The 21,409-nt window shown below is 55.4% G+C and overlaps 1 protein-coding gene across 3 annotated transcripts; it reads right to left on the bottom strand.

Moving 5' to 3' along the window:
• Positions 1-227: 227 nt before the first annotated feature.
• RNF207 (ring finger protein 207) lies at positions 228-17,100 on the bottom strand. 3 transcript variants are annotated; one of them, XM_032301092.1, is made up of 17 exons: positions 16,068-16,695; positions 14,108-15,441; positions 13,928-14,009; positions 13,781-13,856; positions 13,572-13,697; positions 13,017-13,063; positions 12,701-12,773; positions 12,563-12,631; positions 12,184-12,252; positions 12,004-12,101; positions 10,778-10,964; positions 10,090-10,275; positions 9,776-9,827; positions 9,330-9,447; positions 2,888-2,968; positions 1,605-1,797; positions 228-802 (listed from the first exon to the last, which is right to left on the bottom strand). In XM_032301092.1, exons 2-16 carry the CDS (start codon positions 14,169-14,171, stop codon positions 1,626-1,628), a joined length of 1,500 nt encoding a protein of 499 aa, XP_032156983.1. In that variant the 5' UTR covers positions 14,172-15,441; positions 16,068-16,695; the 3' UTR covers positions 228-802; positions 1,605-1,625. The 3 variants fall into 3 exon arrangements, with proteins under 3 accessions (XP_032156983.1, XP_032156982.1, XP_032156984.1); XM_032301091.1 differs by having other exon boundaries at positions 228-1,797; positions 16,068-16,693; XM_032301093.1 differs by lacking the exons at positions 228-802; positions 1,605-1,797 and adding an exon at positions 8,845-8,939 and having other exon boundaries at positions 16,068-17,100.
• Between the last annotated feature and the right edge of the window lie 4,309 nt (positions 17,101-21,409).

Raw genomic sequence — 21,409 nt, 5'->3', positions numbered from 1 at the left:
CTGCAGGCCACCACAGAGGTCTGTAAGGCCTTGGAACGGGAACCTCAGTGCTCTGAAGTAGCAGATGTAGGGGAAGTGGACATCGATGTGAGTGATGTGTTTATGTGTTGAACGTGCTGGTCTGTGTTAGCACGTAGACCCATTTGCTGTTAACCACTGAATCAGCTGAAAATTTGCTTAAATGTGACTTGTCTGGGCATCAAAAACTTTTACAATTTTAGGTCATGTGGGTTAATTTTTAAAAGCATTTATTAAACTCCTCTAAATGAAAAGGGTACTCCAGAGAAAAGGAAAACTGCTCAGAAAAAGCTACCAGAAGAAAGGTTGCTGCTGCCCAGGGCGTCGCTATCAATGGAAGGCAGACGCAGGAGGGGTGCGGTAGTTTGGGAAAGCAGCGAGTTGTAACCGAGACCATCTGCCACGTAAGCTGGCCAGCTGCTAACCTCTGGCTGCAGGAGCTCTGCACTTGCTGGAAAGGGAGAGAAGCTGGAACAAAGGTTCCTCGTCCTTCCGTGAGTCACTGCTCAGATTACTGGGTGGGACTTTCCAGTGGCACCAAGTTAACAGTGGGACTGTAATTCCGGAGAAACTGGATTCCTTTGTGATAGGGCAGATGCTACTCAGCAGTGGAGTCTTGTTACCTGCAACTCAAACTGGCACAGCCTGACGGAGCACGCCCTGCCCCAGCACAGGGCGTGGCACACGGACACTCGGTGCATAGGAGTGGAACGGGTGAGGGATTTCTTCCTGGATGGCGACTCCCTGAATGTTTTCCATGGGGACTGGGAGTCATCACAAGCCACTGTGACAAGGACGAAGACTTCGTGCCATGCAAACACGGGCAAAAGCAAAACAGCCCAAGCCAAAGAATCTGAAATTATGACCTGTCGGAGCTGCCAGGTTCACGATTGACAAGTGATTACCTTTTCAAGAAATAACCGGCTGGGGACGGTGGCTCATGCCTGTAACCTCAGCACTTTGGGAAGCTGAGGTAGGAGGATTGCTTGAGTTCGGGAGTTCAAGGCCAGCCTGACCAACATGGAGAAACTCCGTCTCTCCTAAAAATACAAAAAATTAGCTGAGTGTAGTGGCACATGCTTGTAATCCCAGCTACTCTGGAGGCTGAGGTAGGAGATTCCCAGGAAGTGGAGGTTGCGGTGAGCTGAGATCGCACCATTGCACTCCAGCCTGGGCACCAAGAGCGAAACTCTGCCTCAAAAAACAAACAAACAAAAAACCGTTGGCCAGGCATGGTGGCTCACACCTGCAATCCTAGTACTTTGAGACACTGAGGTGGGTGGATCACCTGAGGTCTGGAGGCCAGCCTGGCCAACATGATGAAACCCTGTCTCTACTAAAAATACAAAAAATTAGCTGGATGTGGTGGCGGGCACCTGTAATCCCAACTACTCAGGAGGCTGAGGCAGGATAATCACTTGAACCCAGGGGGTGGAGGTTACAGTGAGCTGAGATTGCACCACTGCACTCCAGCCTGGGCAACAACAACAAAGAGTAAAACTCGATCTCAAAAAAATTAAAATAACCATCATGGGAACAACCTTCTCTCCAGTGTCCCAGTCTGATGCCTGCTCTAAGAGCCTGACCTTGGGGACCGGTCCCACTTGCTAAGCCGGCTGTTCCCTCCGTGTGGAGACATTGCTCCCATTTTTCTGTTTGGGTCTGTGATGATCCTTGTTTTTCGGTAGAAGCTCTTCCGAGAGGCTGTTCAGAGCCCAGGTGTTTCCTTTAGACTCTGATGTCTTCTCTTTCTTTTCTGGGACACTTCCTGGATTATTCCTAAAGGGACAGTCTCATGTGAGCCCACACCGCTCCCCCATTTCACTGTATCCCTGCACTAAAATCCACTCAAGCCAAAGCTCTCAGAATGGAAAGTCTTCCTGGAAGGCCCCAGTGAGTAAGCATGCCTTCAGAACCAGGAAGGCTTGTCTCAGGATCTTGTCTACTACTGAATAGGAGCCTGTCCCCAGGGATGGGTGTGAGTTGCTGAACCATCAGGCTGTGTCAGCGGTTTCTGGTGACAGAATTCAGAAGCATCCGAGCTAAATAAACAGCGGGCCAGGTACGGTGGCTCACATCTGTAATCCCAGCATTTTGTGAGGCCAAGGTGGGCAGATCACAAGATCAGGAGTTCGAGACCAGCCTGGCCAACATGGTGAAACCCCGTCTCTACTAAAAATATAAAAAAATTAGCCGGGTATGGTGGCATATGCCACCCATACAACTCGGGAGCCTGAGGCAGGAGAATTGCTTGAACCCAGGAGGCAGAAAAAAAAAATAGCTGTGCCAGGGAGGCTGGGGCCAGACTCTGCCCTGTCACCAGCCATGCTGTGACTCTGGCCAGTTCAGCAACCCTCAGCATACCCGCTAGCCTCTCTGATTCCACAGTGCTGTCCCCCACCCTATTACTGAGTACATTTTCCTGACAGCAACATACAGAAAGATCAGCCTGTGACAGTGTCGTGGGTGTTACTGCACAGCCTTCTCTTCCTCTGGCAGGTATTGGGGCACACACCGTGGCTCTGGGGGACAGTCCTCAGTCGCTTTCTCATGTCAGTGACCCGAGTCCCCTGGTGTCAGTACGTGCAGCTCCCAGTGGTGAAGGCAGACACCAGCAGCAGCCGTGGCTGTTTATAATGGTAAGATGGGGTCCCATCTATCAAAGTCACACCCGTTTTATCTACGAGGTCACTTGTTTAAGTCACTCATCCAGGCCGAGAGCCTCTCTGACCCCTTGTTCTACAAAGATGCCCAGCTGAGGCCCCAGAGCTGGAATCAAAGGGGAAAAGCAGCCTGGTTTCCTTTGTCCTCCTGTTGGCCTCGGAATCCATGTCGCACGCCCGCTCTCATTTAGAGAGACTTGCTTTACCTGGCTAAGGCCACGCTGTTCCTGCTGTCGTCCTGCGTGTTTTGTAGACTCTCTGACTGCTCATCCACAGGTGCCTGAAACCTGGCAAGAGAGCAGGCACCGGAATCTCAAGGGAGCAGAGCCAGCTGCTGCCCAGCCTTAAGCTCAGAAACCTCAGAAAGCACTGTGCCGACACTCATGGGCCCACCTAGTGCGTCATTCTTTTGGTCCTCAAGTATTTACTAAGGCCCAGTGGCTGGCGGGGGCCAGGACTGTGTGGTGTGCAGAAGCCAGACCCTGCCCTGATGGAAGCCACGTGCTGGCCAGGGCAGACACACTGAGGGAGGGAAGGAAGCACAGTGGGAGGTGAGGGCGCCAGCCAGGGGACCTGCTGTAATCCAGGTGGTGTCGGGAAGGCTGCTGCTGACATTTATCAAAGCTGAGGCCTGAGGGTCTGTGAATGCTCAGGCAGAGGCCCAGAAATAGGACAAGTCTAGCTTTTGGGGGGAACTGAAAGGGAACTGTAACCAGGGTGTTATGAGGGGTAGACACGGTCACAGGTGCAAAGGGAAGGTCCCCAAGAGAGCTGTCCAGCCCTACTGTGATGGGAATTGTAGGCTTCTAAAGGACCTCTGGCTGCATGGCAGCTGGAGGGACAGGAGGATAGGCCATGATGGTTTGGATTCATGGGAGCAACAGAGACCAAAGCGGGCGGACTGAGGGTGGGACAGTAGAGCCGGCAAACTTGAGGGTGGGCTGGAAACGGAGTGGGTGAAAGGAATCCAGGCTTTCTCCTGGGCTTTTCACCTGAGTGAATGTGGTTTCATTCACTGAGACAGGGAGATGGGAGTGGCCTGTCTGCCAGAGGACGTCCAGGATTCCGGCCACTGCTGAACTCGCAGTGCCTGTCAGACACCCAGGTAGGGCTGCCCAGCAAGGGGGCAGTGGGAGATGAGTCTGGCGCTCCAGTTAGCACTGTGCTAGAGCAGGATCTGGGGTCATCTGCATCAAGATGGGCTCTTAAAGCCAGGGACTGGATGAGGTCACCCAAGGAGTGAGAGTAGGAGGTGGAGAATGCCTGGGGCTGAGCCCTTGGGAAAAGCTGGTATCTGGACACTGAGCTGAGGAGGCAGAGCCAGCCAGAGACCAGGAAGGGATGGCTGGAGAGGCTGGAGGGAGCATGAGACTGTGGGCTGTCAGCAACGACAGAAGGCGTACTGAAGACTAACATGGCTTGGCACAGTGGCTCACACCTGTAATCCCTGCGTTCTGGAAGGCTGAGGTAGGAGAAACAGCCCAGGAGTTTGAGACCAGCCTTGGCAACATAGCAAAACCCAATCTCTACAAAAAATATAAAAATTAGCTGGGCAGCTGGGCACGATGGCTCATGCCTGTAATCCCAGCACTTTGGGAGGCTGAGGCGGGCAGATCACAAGGTCAGGAGTTCGAGACCAGCCTGGCCAATATGGTGAAACCCCATCTCTACTAAAAATAATAAAAAATTAGCTGGGTGTGGTGGCACATACCTGTAATCCCAGCTACTCAAGGGGCTGAGGCAGTAGAATCACTTGATCCCAGGAGGCAGAGGTTGCAGTGAGCTGAGATCACGCAACTACACTCCAGCCAGGGCAACGGTGTGAGACTCCATCTCAAAAAAAAAAAAAAATTAGCTGGACATTGTGGCACATGCCTGTAGTCACAGCTACCCAGGAGGCTGAGGTGGGAAGACTGATTGAGCCTGGGACGTTGAGGCTGCAGTGAGCTATGGTTGCACCACTGCACTCCAGCCTGGACAACACAGCAAGACCTTGTCTAAAAAAAAAAGACGAGCCGGGCGTGGTGGCTCAAGCCTGTAATCCCAGCACTTTGGGAGGCTGAGGCGGGTGGATCACGAGGTCAAGAGATCGAGACCATCCTGGTCAACACGGTGAAACCCCGTCTCTACTAAAAATACAAAAAATCAGCTGGGCATGGTGGTGCGTGCCTGTAATCCCAGCTACTCAGGAGGCTGGGGCAGGAGAATTGCCTGAACCCAGGAGGCGGAGTTGCGGTGAGCTGAGATCGCGCCATTGCACTCCAGCCTGGGTAACAAGAGCGAAACTCCGTCTCCAAAAAAAAAAAAAAAAAAAAAAGACAAACGTGGTGATGCTCATGAGTGCTGCTGAGAGGCCAAGGGAGGTGGCCTGGACCTACGGGAGGGCTCGCCGAGGTTGGATGGGTGGAGTCAGAGGCCTGCGGGGACTGGGCTGAGGTAGTAACTACAGACATTCACAAAGTGGCTGCCCTGAAGAGGGGCAGAGCTGGCCCCACCTTGCCCCAAACTTCCAGGAGCTGGACTCCAGCCTGAGCATTTCTGCAAAGGCAGACTGTGCCTTGGTACATTCATGGTGTGGATAAGCCTGTGTGAGTAGCACCCAGGACATTGTCCCCGCCCCAGAAGCCCCCTTCGTACCCCCTTCCAGTCCTCCTTCCCAGGATAATCACTGTCCTGACCGCTAACACCATAAGTTAGTTCTGCCCGCTTTTGAGGGGTTTTGTTTTTGTTTTTTCTGAGACGGAGTCTTGCTCTGTGGCCCAGGCTGGAGTGCGGTGGCAGTGTATTGGCTCACAGCAACCTCCGCCTCCCGGGCTCAAGCGATTCTCCTGCCTCAGCCTCCTGAGTAGCTGGGATTACAGGTGTACACCACCGCACAGGCTAATTTTTTTTTATTTTTAGTAGAGACGGGGTTTCACCATGATGGTCAGGCTGATCTTGAACTCCTGACCTCATGATCTGCCTCCCTCAGCCTCCCAAGGTGCTGGGATTACAGGTGTGAGCCACTGCATGACTGGCCTTTATTTATTTATTTATTTTTGAAATGGAGTCTCTGTTGCCCAGGCTGGATTCCAATGACGCAATCTCAGGTCACTGCAATCGCCACCTCCTGAGCGCACGTGATCCTCCTGCCTCAGCCTCCCACGTAGCTAGGATTACAGGCGCCCACCACTGTGCTTGGCTAATTTTTGTATTTTTTTTTCCAAGACAGGGTCTTGCTCTGTCTCCCAGGCTGGGGTGCAGCGGCAGAATCTCAGCTCACTGCAACCTCTGCCTCCCGGGTTCAAGCAATTCTGTCTCAGCCTCCCGAGTAGCTGGGATTATAGGCATATGCCACCATGCCCGGCTAATTTTTTGTATTTTTAGTAGAGACAGGGTTTCACCATGTTGGCCAGGCTGGTCTTGAACTCCTGACCTTGTGATCTGCCCACCTCTGCCTCCCAAAGTGCTGGGATTACAGGCGTGAGCCACCGCACCCGGCCTAATTTCTGTATTTTTAGTAGAGACAGGGTCTCACCATGTTGGCCAGGCTGGTTTCAAACTCTGGACCTGAAGTGATGTGCCTGTCTCAGCCTCCCAAAGTGTTGGATTTACAGGCAAGAACCACTGCATCTGGCCGCTTTTGAGGCTTTATAAGTGGAATCCCATAGTATCTGAACTAGAATACCTCGAATGCCTATGGAGTCCAGGGTAGACAGGGATTCACCAAAACTGTGCCAAAGAGTCGAGTGAGTTTAACCTCTCAGTGTCATGTGAAATTAATCACCTAAAGGTGACTTGGCAGTTTGGGGCTAACATGGCTGATGGTGCACACTCATTTTCTATCTTCCCCAAACACGCTGAGACTCTAGTGAAGGGATTAAAATGACAAGGAGAAGAAGGCCCCTCTGGGCTGAGGACAGGAAAGGATAGCACCACACTTCTGGAAGCCAGAGAGCACGTGAACAAGTGGTCAGCGATTGAGCAGACCTGAGAAACCCGAGTTGGAAACTGACGGTGGGACAAGCTGAGGACACGCAGGTTCACGCCACAGCATCCCTTGGCAGGTTTAGGAAATGGCAGCCCTTTTGCCTCTGCCACAGGGAGGGTGGGACAAAATAGGACAGATGACAGCCAAGATCCCTGCCACTCAGCAACTGGTCCTCTCCTGCTGCAGCCGAAGTCTGAGGGGTTAGTTCTGAGAGGCCAGTCGAGAACTGCACTGAAACCAGAAAACGCAGTGTGTCTACAGATGCTCCACAGAGAGGCCTCCCGGGAAGGACTGGAAAGGAAGGGACTGAACGCTGACCTTGGGGCACTCCATAAAAGCAAGAATCTACCCTCCCAGACCCTCTCCAAGGAGGCACCACCCCTGTGCTCACAGCTTCCCATCTGCCTCGTGGCTCCAGCCCTGCCCCACTCCTAATATGAGCAGATACTCAAAGGTGACGTGACATCTGAGAAAAGCCTTCACTCTGGAAGACAGAAACCTACACAAGCTTAGTGGGCCTGGTGGTGCACACCTGTAATCCCAGTTACTCTGGAGGCTGAGGCACAAGAATCGATTGAACTCGGGAGGTGGAGGCTGCAGTGAGTTGAGCTAGCACCTGTCTCAAACAAACAAACATACAAAAACCTTCACAAGCAAAAAGCAATTGGGAGGAAACACTTCAGGGAGAAAATTTCTAAAAGGAAAAATAACCTACTGGCTTCAGAGGAGTAAGATACTGCGTCCATGAACAACAGGATGCTATCAGAAGAGACAGGGTACAGAAAGAGCTGTTGGAAATTAAAACAACATAGCAGAAATGAACAAGTTAATAGAAGGGTTGGAAGACAAAGAGGAAACTCCTGGAAAATAACAAAGAGGCCTGGCGCAGTGGCTCACGCCTGTAATCCCAGCACTCTGGGAGGCTGAGGTGGGAGGATCACTTGAGCCCAGGAGTTTCAAGACCAGCTTGGGCGAAAGGGCAAGACCCCATCTCAAAAAAAAAAAAAAAAAAAAAGACAAAGAGATGGAAAATAAGACAGAAAAGGTAAATTAGAGAGCCAGCCCAGGGGAGCCAATATCCAACAATAGGAATTCCAAAAAGAAAAAGTGAAGAAATCAACAAATTCAAAAAGAAATATTCCAGCCTGGTCCACTTGGTGAAATCCCATCTGCACTAAAAATACAAAAATTTGCCAGGCATGGTGGCATGTGCCTGTAGTCCCAGTTACTCAGGAGGCTGAGGCAGGAGGATCGCTTGAACCCAGGAGGTGGAGGTTGCAGTAAGCCAAGATCATGCCACTGCACTCCAGTCTGGGCGACAGAGTGAGACTCCATCTCAAAAAGAAAAAAGAAAAAAAAAAAAGAAATATGCCCAAACCGAAGACCATGAATTTCCAGATTGAAAGGGCTGCTAGTATCCAACCTAATGGATGAAAACAGACTCGCACCAAAGTGAAATCTCAGAACGCTGGGAGCAAAGGAAAGATTCTACAAGCTTCCACAGAGAATTGGTAGGTAACATTACAAGGGTTAGGAATCTGGGCGCCTTCAGCCTTCATGAACAACCGTGGAAGCTAGAAAACAGAGTGATGCCTTCGAAGGAGAATCCTTCCCAATCTAGAATTTCCAGTCTAGAATTTGATACCCAGTAAAACCATCAATCAAGGGTGAAGATAGAAGGGAGACATTTTCAGACCCGTGCCATCCCAAATATGCACCTCCTGTGCCGTCTTTCTCAAGAAGTTACTAGGTGGTGGGCTCCCCTAAAACCTGACAGGAACTTTGGGTGATAGGAGATGGGGTGTGGGGGTGGGGGGCAGGTGGAATCCCCACTAGGGTGGTGAGAGCCCAGGCTCCAGCCATGCCCTAGACCTCCAGGGCCACCAGTCTATCCTGGGGCCCAATGACTCAGAGACAGGAACATCGAAGACTTGCCACCAAGATCCCTCTGCCACTAGAGCCCCTTTGATGCCTGAGTACAGTGCTTCGAGACCCTGGTTCCTACTCTGGTCCAGACTTGGCTTGTCTTACATTGATGTAGTTCCTGCCCTCTCCCCCATGTCCTGTTGCCTGGATCCGCCCAGCAGGACCCTCGTGACACCCTCAAGAAGTGGCTTCCGCTTTGAGCTACTCCGGAGGGTTGGAGGGAGCAACTATGAACCTAAAAGCAGAAACTCAGAGCAGCGCACTCACTGTGACCACACTTTTGCAGATGTCCCACACCTGGTGGCCCAGATGCCCCAACTGAACCCTCACGACGTGGCCAGCTGACTTCCCTGAGCGGGGTCCTGTGGGTGTGGCACCCTTTCCCATGCTTTTGCTTTCTTTTCTTTTTTTTTGAGGCAAGTTCTTGCTGTGTCGCCCAGACTCGAATGCAGTAGCATGATCTTGGCTCACTGCAACCTCTGCCTTCGCCTCCCAGGTTCAGCCCATTCTCGTGCCTCAGCCTTCCCCAGTAGCTGGAATTACAGGCATGTGCCACCACACACGGCTAATTTTTTTATTTTTAGTAGAGATGGGGTTTCACCATGTTGGCCAGGCTGGTCTTGAACTCCTGACCTCAGGTGATCTGCCCACCCATCTCCCAAAATGCTGGGATTACAGGCATGAGCCACCGCACCCAGCCCCCATACACATTCTGGAGACTCTGTGAACCCGGGAACACCCCCCAGCCTCACCTGGGCTCCAGCCGCTCCTTCACCTTGGCAATGGAGAGGACATAGGGCGTGATCTGCCTGGTGATGGTGGTCAGGTAGGCATTCTCCTGCCTCAGCTGGAGAAGGTCATGGAGCTGGGCTGTGGAGCCAAGGCCAGAGCAAGGGGTCCTAACCCTGAAGCACCTGGCTTCAGGTTTTTATTCAAGCTGGGCACCATCTAAATATCCCAACGTTTCCATGATGACCTCTAGTTAAAGAGTGAGGCACCTGATGGGGCATTTACTCAATGAGTCCTGACCTTACATGCACCATTTGGGGCCAGTTAGCAGCTGGAGGCAAAGTCAAGCACTAGGCGGGAGAGCGCAGGGATCTGCGCATGGTTAGTGGCCGACTCTGACTTCCTCCCTTGCTAGCATGTGGGTTAAATCAGGGGCAGGGAGTTCACTCAGCAGCCAGCTGCCCGGAACCTTCATAAATCTCCTGCTCCTTAGCCACTCGCTGATAGGACTCCTCCCAAATCTGAAAGAGAAAAGCAGGATGTTGGATGTGGCAGTGATGGAATTCGCAGTGGTGGCATTGCTATCTCTAGCCACTCGGATCTACAAAGCACCCCCAGCCAGGTCCACATGGTTCCAAGCAGCAAAGACTCCCAGCTTCCAGACCCTGCCACATGAGGATCCCGTGGGCACAGACCAGGTCCTCTTTACCCCCTTACTGTCTTGGGGTAGCCCAGGTGCCCCCTGACAGGTGCGGCTGGAGTTAGAGTCCTTGGGAGGGCTACCTCCTGGAAGATGACCCTCATGCCCTCTAAGGAGGCGTGCTCCGAGGCGATCCGCGTGTCCAGCTGCAGGGACTTTCGCAGGACATCTCCCATGATCTCCACCTTGATGAGTGAGTGGTGCTTGGTGAGGTCCCGGTGCAGCTCCTGTACCTGGTCCTTCAGGTTCTGCATCTCCACCTGCAGGCGCTGCACCGAGAGGCCGTGTGAGGGCATGGGGTCACCCTAGGCTGATTTTAGTTTTTTGGTTTTGTTTTCTTTTTGAGACGGAGTTTTGCTCTTGTCGCCCAGGCCGGAGTGCAATGTCTCAATCTCAGCTCACCACAACCTCCGCCTCCCGGGTTCAAGCAAGTCTCTCCTGCCTCAGCCTCCCGAGAAGCTGGGATTACAGACATGCGCCACCACGCCTGGCTAATTTTGTATTTTTATTAGAGATGGGATTTCTCTATGTTGCTCAAGCTGGTCTCGAATGCCCTACCTCAGGTGATCCACCCGCCTCAGCCTCCCGAAGTGCTGGGATTACAGGCATGAGCCAAGGTGTCCAGTCTCACCCTGGGCTGTTTTCACTGCCAGGGCCTTGGTGAGGAATGGCTCCCAGGCTCAGCGGCAAATCCAACTCGATTTGCCTGAGCGTATCTTGGTGAGGGGTGGGTTAGGACACCAGCCACCTGCAGATCCCTGGCCCCCTCACCCGGTAGGAGTCCTCATAGTGGCGGCAGTGCTGTGTGAAGGGCGTGTTCTCGCCCTCCGCCAACAGCACTTCGGTGCCCACGGATCGGTGCAGCGTGGGCTTTTGGACGGGTGACCCCGACGTCTTTCCTGTCGGGGAGGGGCAGTGGGGCCCCGTCAGCACCTTTGGGCCTGAGCCCCCTGCCAGCCTGTGGAGAGAGCCAGTTTGGATGCAGGGTGAGGAAGTCTGCCCCTCCCCCAGCCTCCCGGTCCCCTCCCCTGGACGGCCCTCACAGCCCTCTCTACCACCTGGAGAACAGCAGAGCCACTGAGAGCTTTGAAAAGCCTGAGGCTGAGGCCTCACCTGGACATCCACATCTATTTGTTTGTTTGTTTTTGACATAGTCTCACTCTGTCACTCAGGCTGGAGTGCAATGCAATGGTGCGATCTTGGCTCACTGCAACCTCTGCCTCCCGGCTTCAAGCGATTCTCCTCCCTCAGCCTCCTGAGTAGCTGGGATTACAGGTGTGTGCCACCACGCCTAGCTAATTTTTGTATTTTTAGTAGAGATGGATTTTCACCATGTTGGTTAGGCTGGTCTCAAACTCCTGACCTCATGATCCGCCCGCCTCAGCCTCCCAAAGTGCTGGGATTACAGTCGTGAGCCACCGCACCCGGCCCACATCTATTTTTAAAGTCCCTGGTGTGGGTTCCAGGGTGTGGGGCCAAGAGTGAGTCCATGGGAATGCTGCCAGGGCTAGGACCAAGGGAATGGTGTGTTCACCTCCACGCTGCACAGAGGACGTGTGAACCCAGTCTCTCTTGGTCTTTGGGGCCCCTGGGCACACACATGCCAGTTTCAGCATTTCTCCTAACTCCTTCTCAGATGAGGTCAGGAATCAGGTGCCCTTCGGCTTCAGGCCACTGAGGTGGCAGTCAGCCCAGCCCCACGCATCCCACCCCAGGAGAGGCTGCAGTGGCGGCTGGGGGCCTGAGTCCTCCCCTTGTCCTTTGGCCAAGCTCCAAGCCAGGTCTGCCATGGGCTACAGGTCCAGGACTTCCTGTTCCCCTCCTTGGTGGACTCACCCTAGCCATTGCCTGTGCCCAGTCACTGTACCGGGAGGGTGGCGAACTAAGGATGGCGGAAGGAAGGGTGGCACCTGGCTTTTCCCTATCTGGCCCCTCAGCACCCTCCCGCCCCCATATCCCCGTGGAGGAGACCGCCCGCCGTCCCCGTTGCTGCTCACATGCTCGCACCACCCACTGCAGCTGCCACCCGGCGCGGCCCCAGCAGCAGCAGCGGCTCCAGACAGTGCGCGAACTCGGCTCGGTGGTCACTGGCAATCTGGGCGGTAAGATGAGGTCACGAGGTGGCCTCCACTGCCCTGCAGGACCCCCGACCCTGGCCCACCCAGACCACTTCACACCTTGCTGCTCTGCGCAGGCCTCAGGCGGTGCGGCCGTGTGACGATGCCCTGCAGCCTCTCCATCAGCTCCTGTGGCAACCAGGAGGGCCTCAGGCCGGTGGGGGGGTGGCAGCCAAATCCACAGGAGGGGGGCGGCTGGACTCCAGTGGCATCCTGCCCCATGGGGACTGGGGGCTCATGCCCCCTTCCTGGCTTCACTGTCCTTATAACAGTGGCCCTAGCTGGTTTGCAGATGATGGAGTTGGGAGGGGAAGGTCAGCCCCAAGACCCCCGGTCCAGGCTCCAGGTGACAGGCTGCCCAACCCTGAGCTGGTGGCCTTGGTCTGCAGGGTGGTTTCCTGGTGGGGAGGGGACATCTGCAGGCAGGGAGGAGACTCACGTAGCCCAGGTCCAGGAACTCAGCCTTGTTGGCCAAGCTGAGGAAGGAGGAGCAGATGACCAGATGGACCTGGGTGGGGGGACACTGCTCAGTACCTGGGGGGGAGGGACCCCCCCATGCACCCTGAGCTCCCTGTACCTGCAGGGTGGGCAGCAAGGTGGCCAAGTGAGAGAGCTGCTCCTTGAAGGCCTTGTCCTTGTCTTCATATTGGCTGGGGGAGGGGGATGCCTGGTCTCCAGGGGGCCAGGAGCAGGACCCGGCAGTCCCATCCATCTGCCAGCTTCACATGTCCATCCCCACACTCCTTCTCTGCACCCTGAGCCATGCTGCCCTCCTCAGCTGGGTGGACACCCAGATGTCTTGCTCCCCAGGGTGGGCTAGGGCCTGCCCAGGCTCTCAGCTGAGGGCATGGAGTCCAAGGGGCAAGGGGAGAAGGCCCCCCTTCCCCACTCACCTCTGCACAGCCTGAAGCAGCAGCGCTTTCCTCTCTGCCAGCCTGTCCTGGAAGAGACGGCGGGCATGCTCTTGATTTGCACCCTCAGCCCTGCCACCTCCCACCATGCCTACCCCCCCCCCACCACAGCCACCTGCTGGTTAGGCTCGGTATCTCAGCATCCACTGCCTGAGGGCTGGATGTCCCCTCCCCTTAAAAGTCACCTCTCCAGCTGGGCGTGGTGGCTCACGCCTGTAATCCAAGCACTTTGGAGGCCAAGGTGGGCGGATCACCTGAGGTCGGGAGTTCAAGACCAGCCTGACCAACATGGTGAAACTTCGTCTTTAAAAAAAAAAAAAAAAGTCACCTCTCCAGGAAGCCTTTCCTGACCACCTCACATCCCTACCACCAGCCTGGGGCAGGCCCTGGTCTCCCCTCCGAGCTCTCCTACCAACTCCAAAAAAGTGATTGGTGCAAGGCCTGCTGCCCCGCTACACTGGAAATCCACAAGGGCGAGGGGCCGGCCATGTCACCAGCTCCTGGCTGGGTCGTTTACCCGCAACCCCTACCCCTTACCTGCATGCTGCCAAACAGGGCGTGGATGGCGTCCTCCTCCTCGGCCGCGCTGTGCCGCACCTCCTCCACCATGGCCTGCAGCAGCGCGATGGCCTCCCGCGTGGCCGTCTGCAGGGCCTTCACGGACTGGGCACAGGGCGGGGTCAGGCTGGAGAGTGCCGCCGCGCGGCCCCACACCCCCGCCCCCGTGCGCCTGCTCCTGCCGTCACCAGCACCGCCTGCTCCAGCCGCTCGCAGCCCTGCACATAAGCCGATTCCAGGTCCACGCAGTGCGCCCGGCTCTCCCTGCGGGAGGCGGCGGGTGAGGCCCGCTCCGGCCGCCCCCAGCCCCCTCCCCTCGCGCCCCCTCTACGCACCCCTGCATGTCGCGGAAGCAGCGGATGCACAGCAGCAACTTCTTGTCGGTGGAGAACAGGAGGTAGGGCTCTCCGTGCAGCGCTGCGGGTGGGCGGACGGCGGTGAGGGCTCCGGGCAGTTCCGGGCCCGTCCCCAGCCCGTGCCCACCCCCGGTCCCCGGCCCGGCAAGCCTCACTCACTGCACTTCTGGGGCATGTCGCGGCTTCGCTGGCCCAGGGCCACGATGTCGTGACGCGCGAACATGCGAGCCCGGTGCGTCTCGTCGCGGCAGCGCGCGCACAGGGGCTGTCCGCACGTGTTGCAGAAGTACGTGGTCTCCACGTCCTGCGGGCCGAGAGCCGGCTCAGGAGCGCCAGAGCCCGACCGCGGCCAGCGCGGGAACCGCAGTCGACCCGAATCACCGCGCGTGTTTGACCCAGCCGTGGTCGGGTGCTCAGCCACACGCAGCCCCTTCCTGTAATCCGGGCACTTGGCGCTCTGATATACCCAGTTTACAGATGAGGGCACTGCAGCTCAGAGGCTGGGTAAGTAGGTCCTTGGGGGTGTGGGGGTCAGGGGGAGACGGCAGAGACTGCTTTTATGAAACAAACGTTTTACCTGCAACAAAAGGGGTCTGAAGGCCTCTCACTGACCTCTTGACACACTCAATAGTGGCCAAAAGGTGGTGTGCACCCTGGCCGTCCAGAGTCACACCTCAGCGGGGAGGAGAAGAGCAGGGAGGGCTTTCTGGTTATCCTCCCCAAGCCAGACCCAGGGCTGGGAGGCCAGGGCTTGTGTTGCAGCCCTGGTGTGGGGACAGGCAGTGGGTGACAGAACAGGCGCTCCCTGGAGTCCCTGCCTCCTGTTCATCCTCTCTGTACCTCTGGCTCCCACATTTCTCAGCACTTGCCCAGATCGCCAGAGCTTTTGTCCCTGTAGGGCCGTCCTCATGGGATTCCCGGTACCCTTTCCGGCCTCCGCAGGCCAGAGTCCCCAGTGTCCTTTACAGCCCAGGGGAACAGCATGCTGTCCTCACCTCCGCCGGGCTGTAGCTGCTTCTGTGCCACTTGGGTAGCAGAGGTCCTCTGGGATCGGCCCAGGCCTGCAGGCTAGACCACCCTTCCTGCTTGAGTCCACAGCTCCACCCTGAGGTGGAGACCAGCGAGCCCTCCCCAGATCGAATGGCCACTATCTGGACACTGCCTCAAGTCCCTTGTTCTGACCTCAGTCTCCCCCTGGGTATAATGGGGCCCACATTCGGGGCCAAGGTGCCTTAGGGAGGTGCTGGGGAATCCACTGGCAGGTGGTCCTCTGAGGACATGCTAGGTGCATGTGCAAACACTGGAGACTGTGCAACCTGGGACCCTTCACTCCCCACCCACCCGCCCCTGCTGCTCCTGCCTGCTCGCTGCACTCCCGGTCACAGTTGGCACAGCGCACCGCCTCCACGCCATCCCCGGAGCTGTCCACCAGGAACTGCATCAGCCGGTCCACCGGCGGGAGCCCGCTGGGACCCTTCACCACAGTCTGCTGTCTGCAGAGAAGCCCAGGCCCCAAGATTCTGACACCCCTTCCCCAAGGCTCCCCACCCCCACCTCACATTCCAGGCTGGGGCTAAAAATAGCTGTGTTGGGAGGGCGGTGCACCCAGCTATAAATATCACAGCCAGCGCTCACCCTGCCCTGGTCCCTACTCTTGCCCAGTCCTGGGCACTCCTGCAGACAGTGGGTTGGTGCCCCGGTATCAAAAGCAGAAGCCTCTCCTTGGCATATTCTCATGGGATTGGGTAAATTAGAGCCACTCCCGGGTGCCTCGAACCCACCTAAAGTTAACTGTGGTTTTGTGGACCTAAGACTTCTAGGACCCCAAATCAAGTTACTGGAAGTGTCCTGACCGGTGCTGGAGCCCCGCCCTGACTTTTGATGGGAGGTCTTGAGCCAGTAACTGCAGTCTCCAGGCCTCAGTTAAGCTGATCTGTAAAATGGGCTAAAGGCTGCAACTTTTGGGGAAAGAGCTAAGGACTGGGTGCAGCCCCTCCCGCTGGTTCTGCCTTAAGTCGGAGCCTCGCTCTCCTGGTACCTGGATCTCAGTTCAGACAGAGCAAACCTTGGCCTCCGGGGACGGAGTCTGGGAGGTTTTTGGGAACTTTGGGACACTTACTGGCACAGTGGGCAGGTGAGGCGGCCGTCGGTCGTGAGGCCACGAAGGCAGCCGGCACAGAAGTCATGGAAGCAGTCCAGAAGACACGGGCGCTGGTACTGCACGTGGCACAGCGGGCACACCAGCGGGTGGACGCCAGCGGCGTCCAGGGCGCTCGGGCCCTCCGGAGGCCCAAAGATAGCTCCCGACATCTGCAGGGATAGCGCAGGCCGGCGGCTGGGGCGCGCACCGAGCCCCGCTTGAGCTCCCGCGGCCCCTCCGCCCGGGCGCTCGCGCCCTGCCTATCCGGTTTGGACCCGACGGGGCGTCCAGAGGTCATGGAGTGGGGAGCCGCTAGGGCTCGGGGCTGGGACCTGGAGCGCCCCGGCGCAGGGAGAACAGGCAGAGAGGGCTGGCGAGGGGCCGGGCCCTCTACCTGCCCGCTAGGCCGCCTTGCTGGGAGCTGGCCGCCCTCCGAGCCTCTCCCCCGCGGTCCAGCGCTCCTAGTGTGGCTCGGGGAGGCGCTCTGAGAACCCGCGCGGTCGCTCTGCGGAGAAGTCGCTGGCCCTGGAATGCGATGGCCCGCACCAGGCGATGCTTCCCAGCCCACCCGGGGCCTCCCTCTGCCCTGGCCTCTCCCACCTCTCCTCACTCCCACCCCCGGAATTTCCCGCCGGTGACCTCTGGGTGACCCGCAGGCAACGCCCCTTCCGGGCATCCACCTTCCCCAGGGTGGCTGCTGCCTCGAAGAGCGGCGGGGCCAAACTGACCGCGGCACTCGCCATCGGCTTTGTGCACTGTCTCCATCCGACCGGGCCACTCCACCCCCAGCCGGCAGAGAGGAGAGGCCAGGACGCCAAGGCTCCAGGGACGGTGCCAGGCAACGGTGCAAGATTGGACTGGCCCCTGCTCGTGATGACAGAGTCCCGAGCCCCAAGACCAGAGCGCCACGCAGAGCGGGGCTGGAGGACCTTGGCTGTGGGGTCTTCAAGGGTGTGGGCCAGGCGCAGTGGCTCAGGCCTGTAATCCTGGTACTTTGGGAGGCCGAGGCGGGCAGATCGTTTGAGGTCAGGAGTTCGAGACCAGCCTGGCGAACATGGCGAAAACCCGTCTCTACTAAAAAATGTAAAAATTAGCCAGGCATGGTGGCGTGTGCCTGTAGTGCCAGCTACTTGGGAGGCCGAGGCAGGAAAATTGCTTGAACCCTGGAGGCAGAGATTGCAGTGAGTCGAGATTGCACCACTGCACTCCAGCCTGGGTGACAGAGAGAGACACTCATCTAGAAAAAAAGAAGAAGAAGAAAAAAAAGGTCCCGGCCTCTCACTCCCCCACTTGCTAATCCCTACTCTTCCATCGGACTTGGGTCTCAACAGGTCATTGCAGCCCCATTTCCTCCACCGCCAATTGTGGGCCCCAGAGAGCAGCGGACGCCCCTCCACCGAACTTCCAGCACTTGCCAGGCAGAGTGAGACGCCCAGGAATCCCAGCCCTGCCTTTCGCTGGTTGTGGGCTCTCAGCCCAGTTACTGACCTCTCAGAGCCTCAGCACTGGGTTAAAATAGAACTGGTCTCCTGATAGCGGGTGAGGCCCCAGTGGAACAACGTACTTGAAACACACATACTGGGCATCCACATAATTAAGGGCTCATCCTCATTGCCTGCCAAGTTCCCAAAAGAGGGGTGGGTTTGGGTGGAAGGTTGAGAGGGGAGGCTCCCAGCCTTTCCAGCAGTGCCCCCTCTGAGATCTGGGCCTGGCGGATGCGTGTTGATCCCAGGGTTTTCTCCAGCATGCCCTTGCTTCCTAGGTGGATGTGATCAGTGAGCTTTCTCCGCCCATGTTATCCTGAGTGCCCTGACAGCAGTCCGTTTCTGCTCCTCCTGCAATTGTAAAGTCAAGGCCAGAGCCTGACCCACAGTGGTGCTCAATAAAGGCTTAGAAAAAACTCGGAGATGCTTGAGCTGTTTTTGTTTTGTTGTTTTGTTTACAGGATCTCACTCTGTCACCCAGGCTGGAGTGCAGTGGCGTGATCTCAGCGCACTGCAGCTTCGGCTTCCTTCCACCTCAGCCTCCCAAATAGCTGGGACTACAGCCGTGTACCACCATATGTGGCTAATTTTTTTTTTTTTTTTTTTTTTGAGATGAGAGTTTCTCTGAGATGCCCAGGCTGGAGTGCAATGGCGTGATCTCGGCTCACTGTAACCTCTGCCTCCCAGGTTCAAGCGATTCCCCTGCTTCACCCTCCCCAGTAGCTGGGACTACAGGCATGTGCCACCATGCCTGGCTAATTTTTGTATTTTTAGTAGAGATGGGATTTCACCATGTTGGCCAGGCTGGTCTCAAACTCCCGACTTCAGGTGGTCTACCCACTTTGGCCTCCCAAAGTGCTGGGATTACAGGTGTGAGCCACTGCACCCGGCTTTTTTTTTTTTTCTTTTTCTTTGTATTTTTAATAGAAAAATACAAAAATACAATGTGCTGCACACATTGGGGGTTTTGCTGTGTTGCTCAGGCTGGTCTCCAACTCCTGGGCTCAAGCACTCCACCTGCCTTGGCCTCCCAAAGTTGCTGGGATTACAGACGTGATCCATCTCGCCTGGCCTTGAGCTGCGTTTTGAAGGATGTGTAGGAGTTTGCTAGGAGAAAGAAGTGTATTCTAGAGGGAAAATAGCTACTCTTTTGAGGACCATCCCTAGCCCTGTTTCTATTTGTGGACCAAGTCGTAATGACAATAGTAGTCATGGCTAATGTTTATGAGCCAAGATTCTTTGTGTGTGTGTATGTGTGTGTCTGTGTGTGTATGTGTGTGTGTGCAAGGGGAGGGAGGGTGGGGAGATATGGGCCAAGATTCCATTCCAAGCTGTTTAATTTATATTAACTCAGTTAATCTGGACAACACTCTTAGAAAGTAGAAAATATTACCGCAGAATGGGTGGACCTGGTATAGGGTAGGTGCTTTGTTGAGGAATGATGCATTAGTTTCCCAGTGGGAGGCGAGTGCTTCGTTCGTTTATTCATTCATGTCTGCATCTATTCAACTGGTATATATGGAGCATCTACCATGGGCCACATGTTGTACTTGACATGGGACATAGAAGGGAACAGAGCAGCCAAGGTTAATCAAGTACACAAATAAACAAATAATGACAGGCTGCAATACATGCTGCAAGAAAATCATAAGGATGATAGTCTGGGTGCCGAGGCTCACGCCTGTAATCCCAGCAATTTGGGGGGCTGAGGCGAGCAGATCACCTGAGGTCAGGAGTTCGAGACCACCCTGGCCAACATGGTGAAACTCCTGTGTCTACTACAAATACAAAAATTAGCCGGGTGTAGTGGAGGATGCCTATAATCCCAGCTACTCAGGAGGCTGAGGCAGAAAAATCATTTGAACCTGGGAGGCGGAGGTTGCATGAGCTGAGGTGGTGCCACTGCACTCCTGCCTAGGTGACAGAGATTCTGCGTTAAATAAATAAATGAGCCGGGCGCAGTGGCTCAAGCCTGTAATCCCAGCACTTTGGGAGGCCGAGGCGGGTGGATCACGAGGTCAAGAGATCAAGACCATCCTGGTCAACATGGTGAAACCCCGTCTCTACTAAAAATACAAAACATTAGCTGGGCATGGTGGTGCGTGCCTGTAATCCCAGCTACTCAGGAGGCTGAGGCAGGAGAATTGTCTGAATCCAGGAGGCGGAGGTTGCGGTGAGCCGAGATCGCGCTATTGCACTCCAGCCTGGGTAACAAGAGCGAAACTCCGTCTCAATAAATAAATAAATAAATAAATAAATAAGGATGATTCGATGGAGGGCAGCTGGGAGGGGCTCGAGCTGAGGACCACACTAGGTAAGCACGAGCAGAGACGGAAACTGAGCTTGAGGCCTCCAGAGGATAAGAAGAAACTAAGAAAAGCTGGGAAGCCTGGGCGGACAGGTGGGAAGCTGTGGCTCACATCCGTAATCCCAGCACTCTGGGAGGCCAGCATGGGCGGATCTCTTGAGCCCAGGAATTTGAGAGCAGCTTGGGCAACATAGCAAGACCCTATTTCTTACAAAAAAATACTAAAACTTAGCTGGGTGTGGTGGCTTTGCTTGTAGTCCCAGCTACTTGAGAGGCTGAGGTGAAAGGATCGCTTGAGCCAGGAGATTGACGCTGCAGTGAGCCGTGACCACACCTCAGCACTCCTACCTGGGTGACAGCGAGACCCTGTCTCAAAAGAAAAACAGAAAAAGAAAAGTTGGGAAAAGTTCCAAGCAGAGGGAAGAGCAAGTGCAAGGTCCCAGAAGCAGAAAGAAACTTAGAGAACAGAAGACCAACGTGGCCGCAGATGAAGGAGCTCAGGGTGGGGAGTGGGGCTGAGCATGGGCTGGGATTGAGGATGCACACCTGTGGTCCCAGCTACTCAGGAGGCTGGGGTGGGAGGATTGCTGGAGCACAGGAGGTCAAGGCTTCAGTGAGCCATGTTTGCACCACTGCATTCCAGCCTGAGCACAGAGCAAAAGCCTGTCTCACAAAAAGAAAGAAAGAACAATAAAAGTCGACTGCTGAGAGGGAGGTTTAGGAAGGAGGAGCTGGCATTATGACCAAGGTGTGAAATCGTTTCTTGGGCCAGGTGCAGTGGTTTATGCCTGTAATCCCAGCACTTTGGGAGGCCGAGGTGGGAGGATCACTTGAGCCCACAAGTTCAAGGCTGCAGTAGGTTACGATCATGCCACTACACTCCAGCCTGGGTGACACAGCAAGACTCCGTCTCTATTAAAAACAAAACAGGCGGGGTGCGGAGGCTCACACATGTAATCCCAGCACTTCGGTAGACCTAGGTGGGTGGATCACCTGAGGTAAGGAGTTCGAGACCAACCTGGCCAACATGGTGAAAGCCCATCTCTATTAAAAAAAAATTAAAACCAAACCAAAACAAAACAAAAAAAAGGCCAGACTCGGTGGCTCACACTTGTAATCCCAGCACTTTGGGAGGCTAAGGCAGGCAGATCACGTTGTCAGGAGTTCAAGACCAGCCTGACCAATATGATGAAACCCTGTCTCTACTAAAAATACAAAAATTAGCCTGGTGTGGTGGCACATGCCTGTAGTCCCAGCTACTCTGGAGGCTGAGGCAGGAGAATCACTTAAGCCTGGGAGGTGAAGGTTGCAATGAGCCAAGATCACACTCTAGCCTGGGCGACAGAGCAAGACTCTGTCTCAAAAACAAAACAAAACAAAACAAAACAAAACAAAAAAGGCGAGGCGTGCTGGCTCATGCTTGTAATCCCAGCACTTTGGGAAGCTGAGATGGGTGGATCACCTGAGGTTGGGAGTTCGAGCCAGACTGACCAACATGGTGAAACCCCGTCTCTTAAAAAAAAAAAAAA

The sequence above is a fragment of the Sapajus apella genome, unplaced genomic scaffold (assembly GCF_009761245.1).
Source record: "Sapajus apella isolate SASKATOON/1434 unplaced genomic scaffold, GSC_monkey_1.0 scaffold43, whole genome shotgun sequence".
Taxonomy (NCBI): domain Eukaryota; kingdom Metazoa; phylum Chordata; class Mammalia; order Primates; family Cebidae; genus Sapajus; species Sapajus apella.
The sequence above is the reverse complement of the archived record's forward strand: the minus strand, read 5'-3'. Positions and strand labels throughout refer to the sequence as shown.

What these genes read in the sequence shown, in the direction of transcription:
- RNF207 (XM_032301092.1), bottom strand. Translation starts at nt 14,171, where the DNA reads ATGTTCGCGCGTCACGACATCGTGGCCCTGGGCCAGCGAAGCCGCGAC. An exon ending in GGAGCAGGAGATTTATGAAG is followed by an intron (nt 9,448 to 9,775) that starts GTTCCGGGCAGC and finishes TTGGCTCCACAG; the next exon opens with CCCAGCTCCATGACCTTCTC. An exon ending in AAGGAGCGGCTGGAGCCCAG is followed by an intron (nt 2,969 to 9,329) that starts GTGAGGCTGGGG and finishes CTCTCTTGCCAG; the next exon opens with GTTTCAGGCACCTGTGGATG.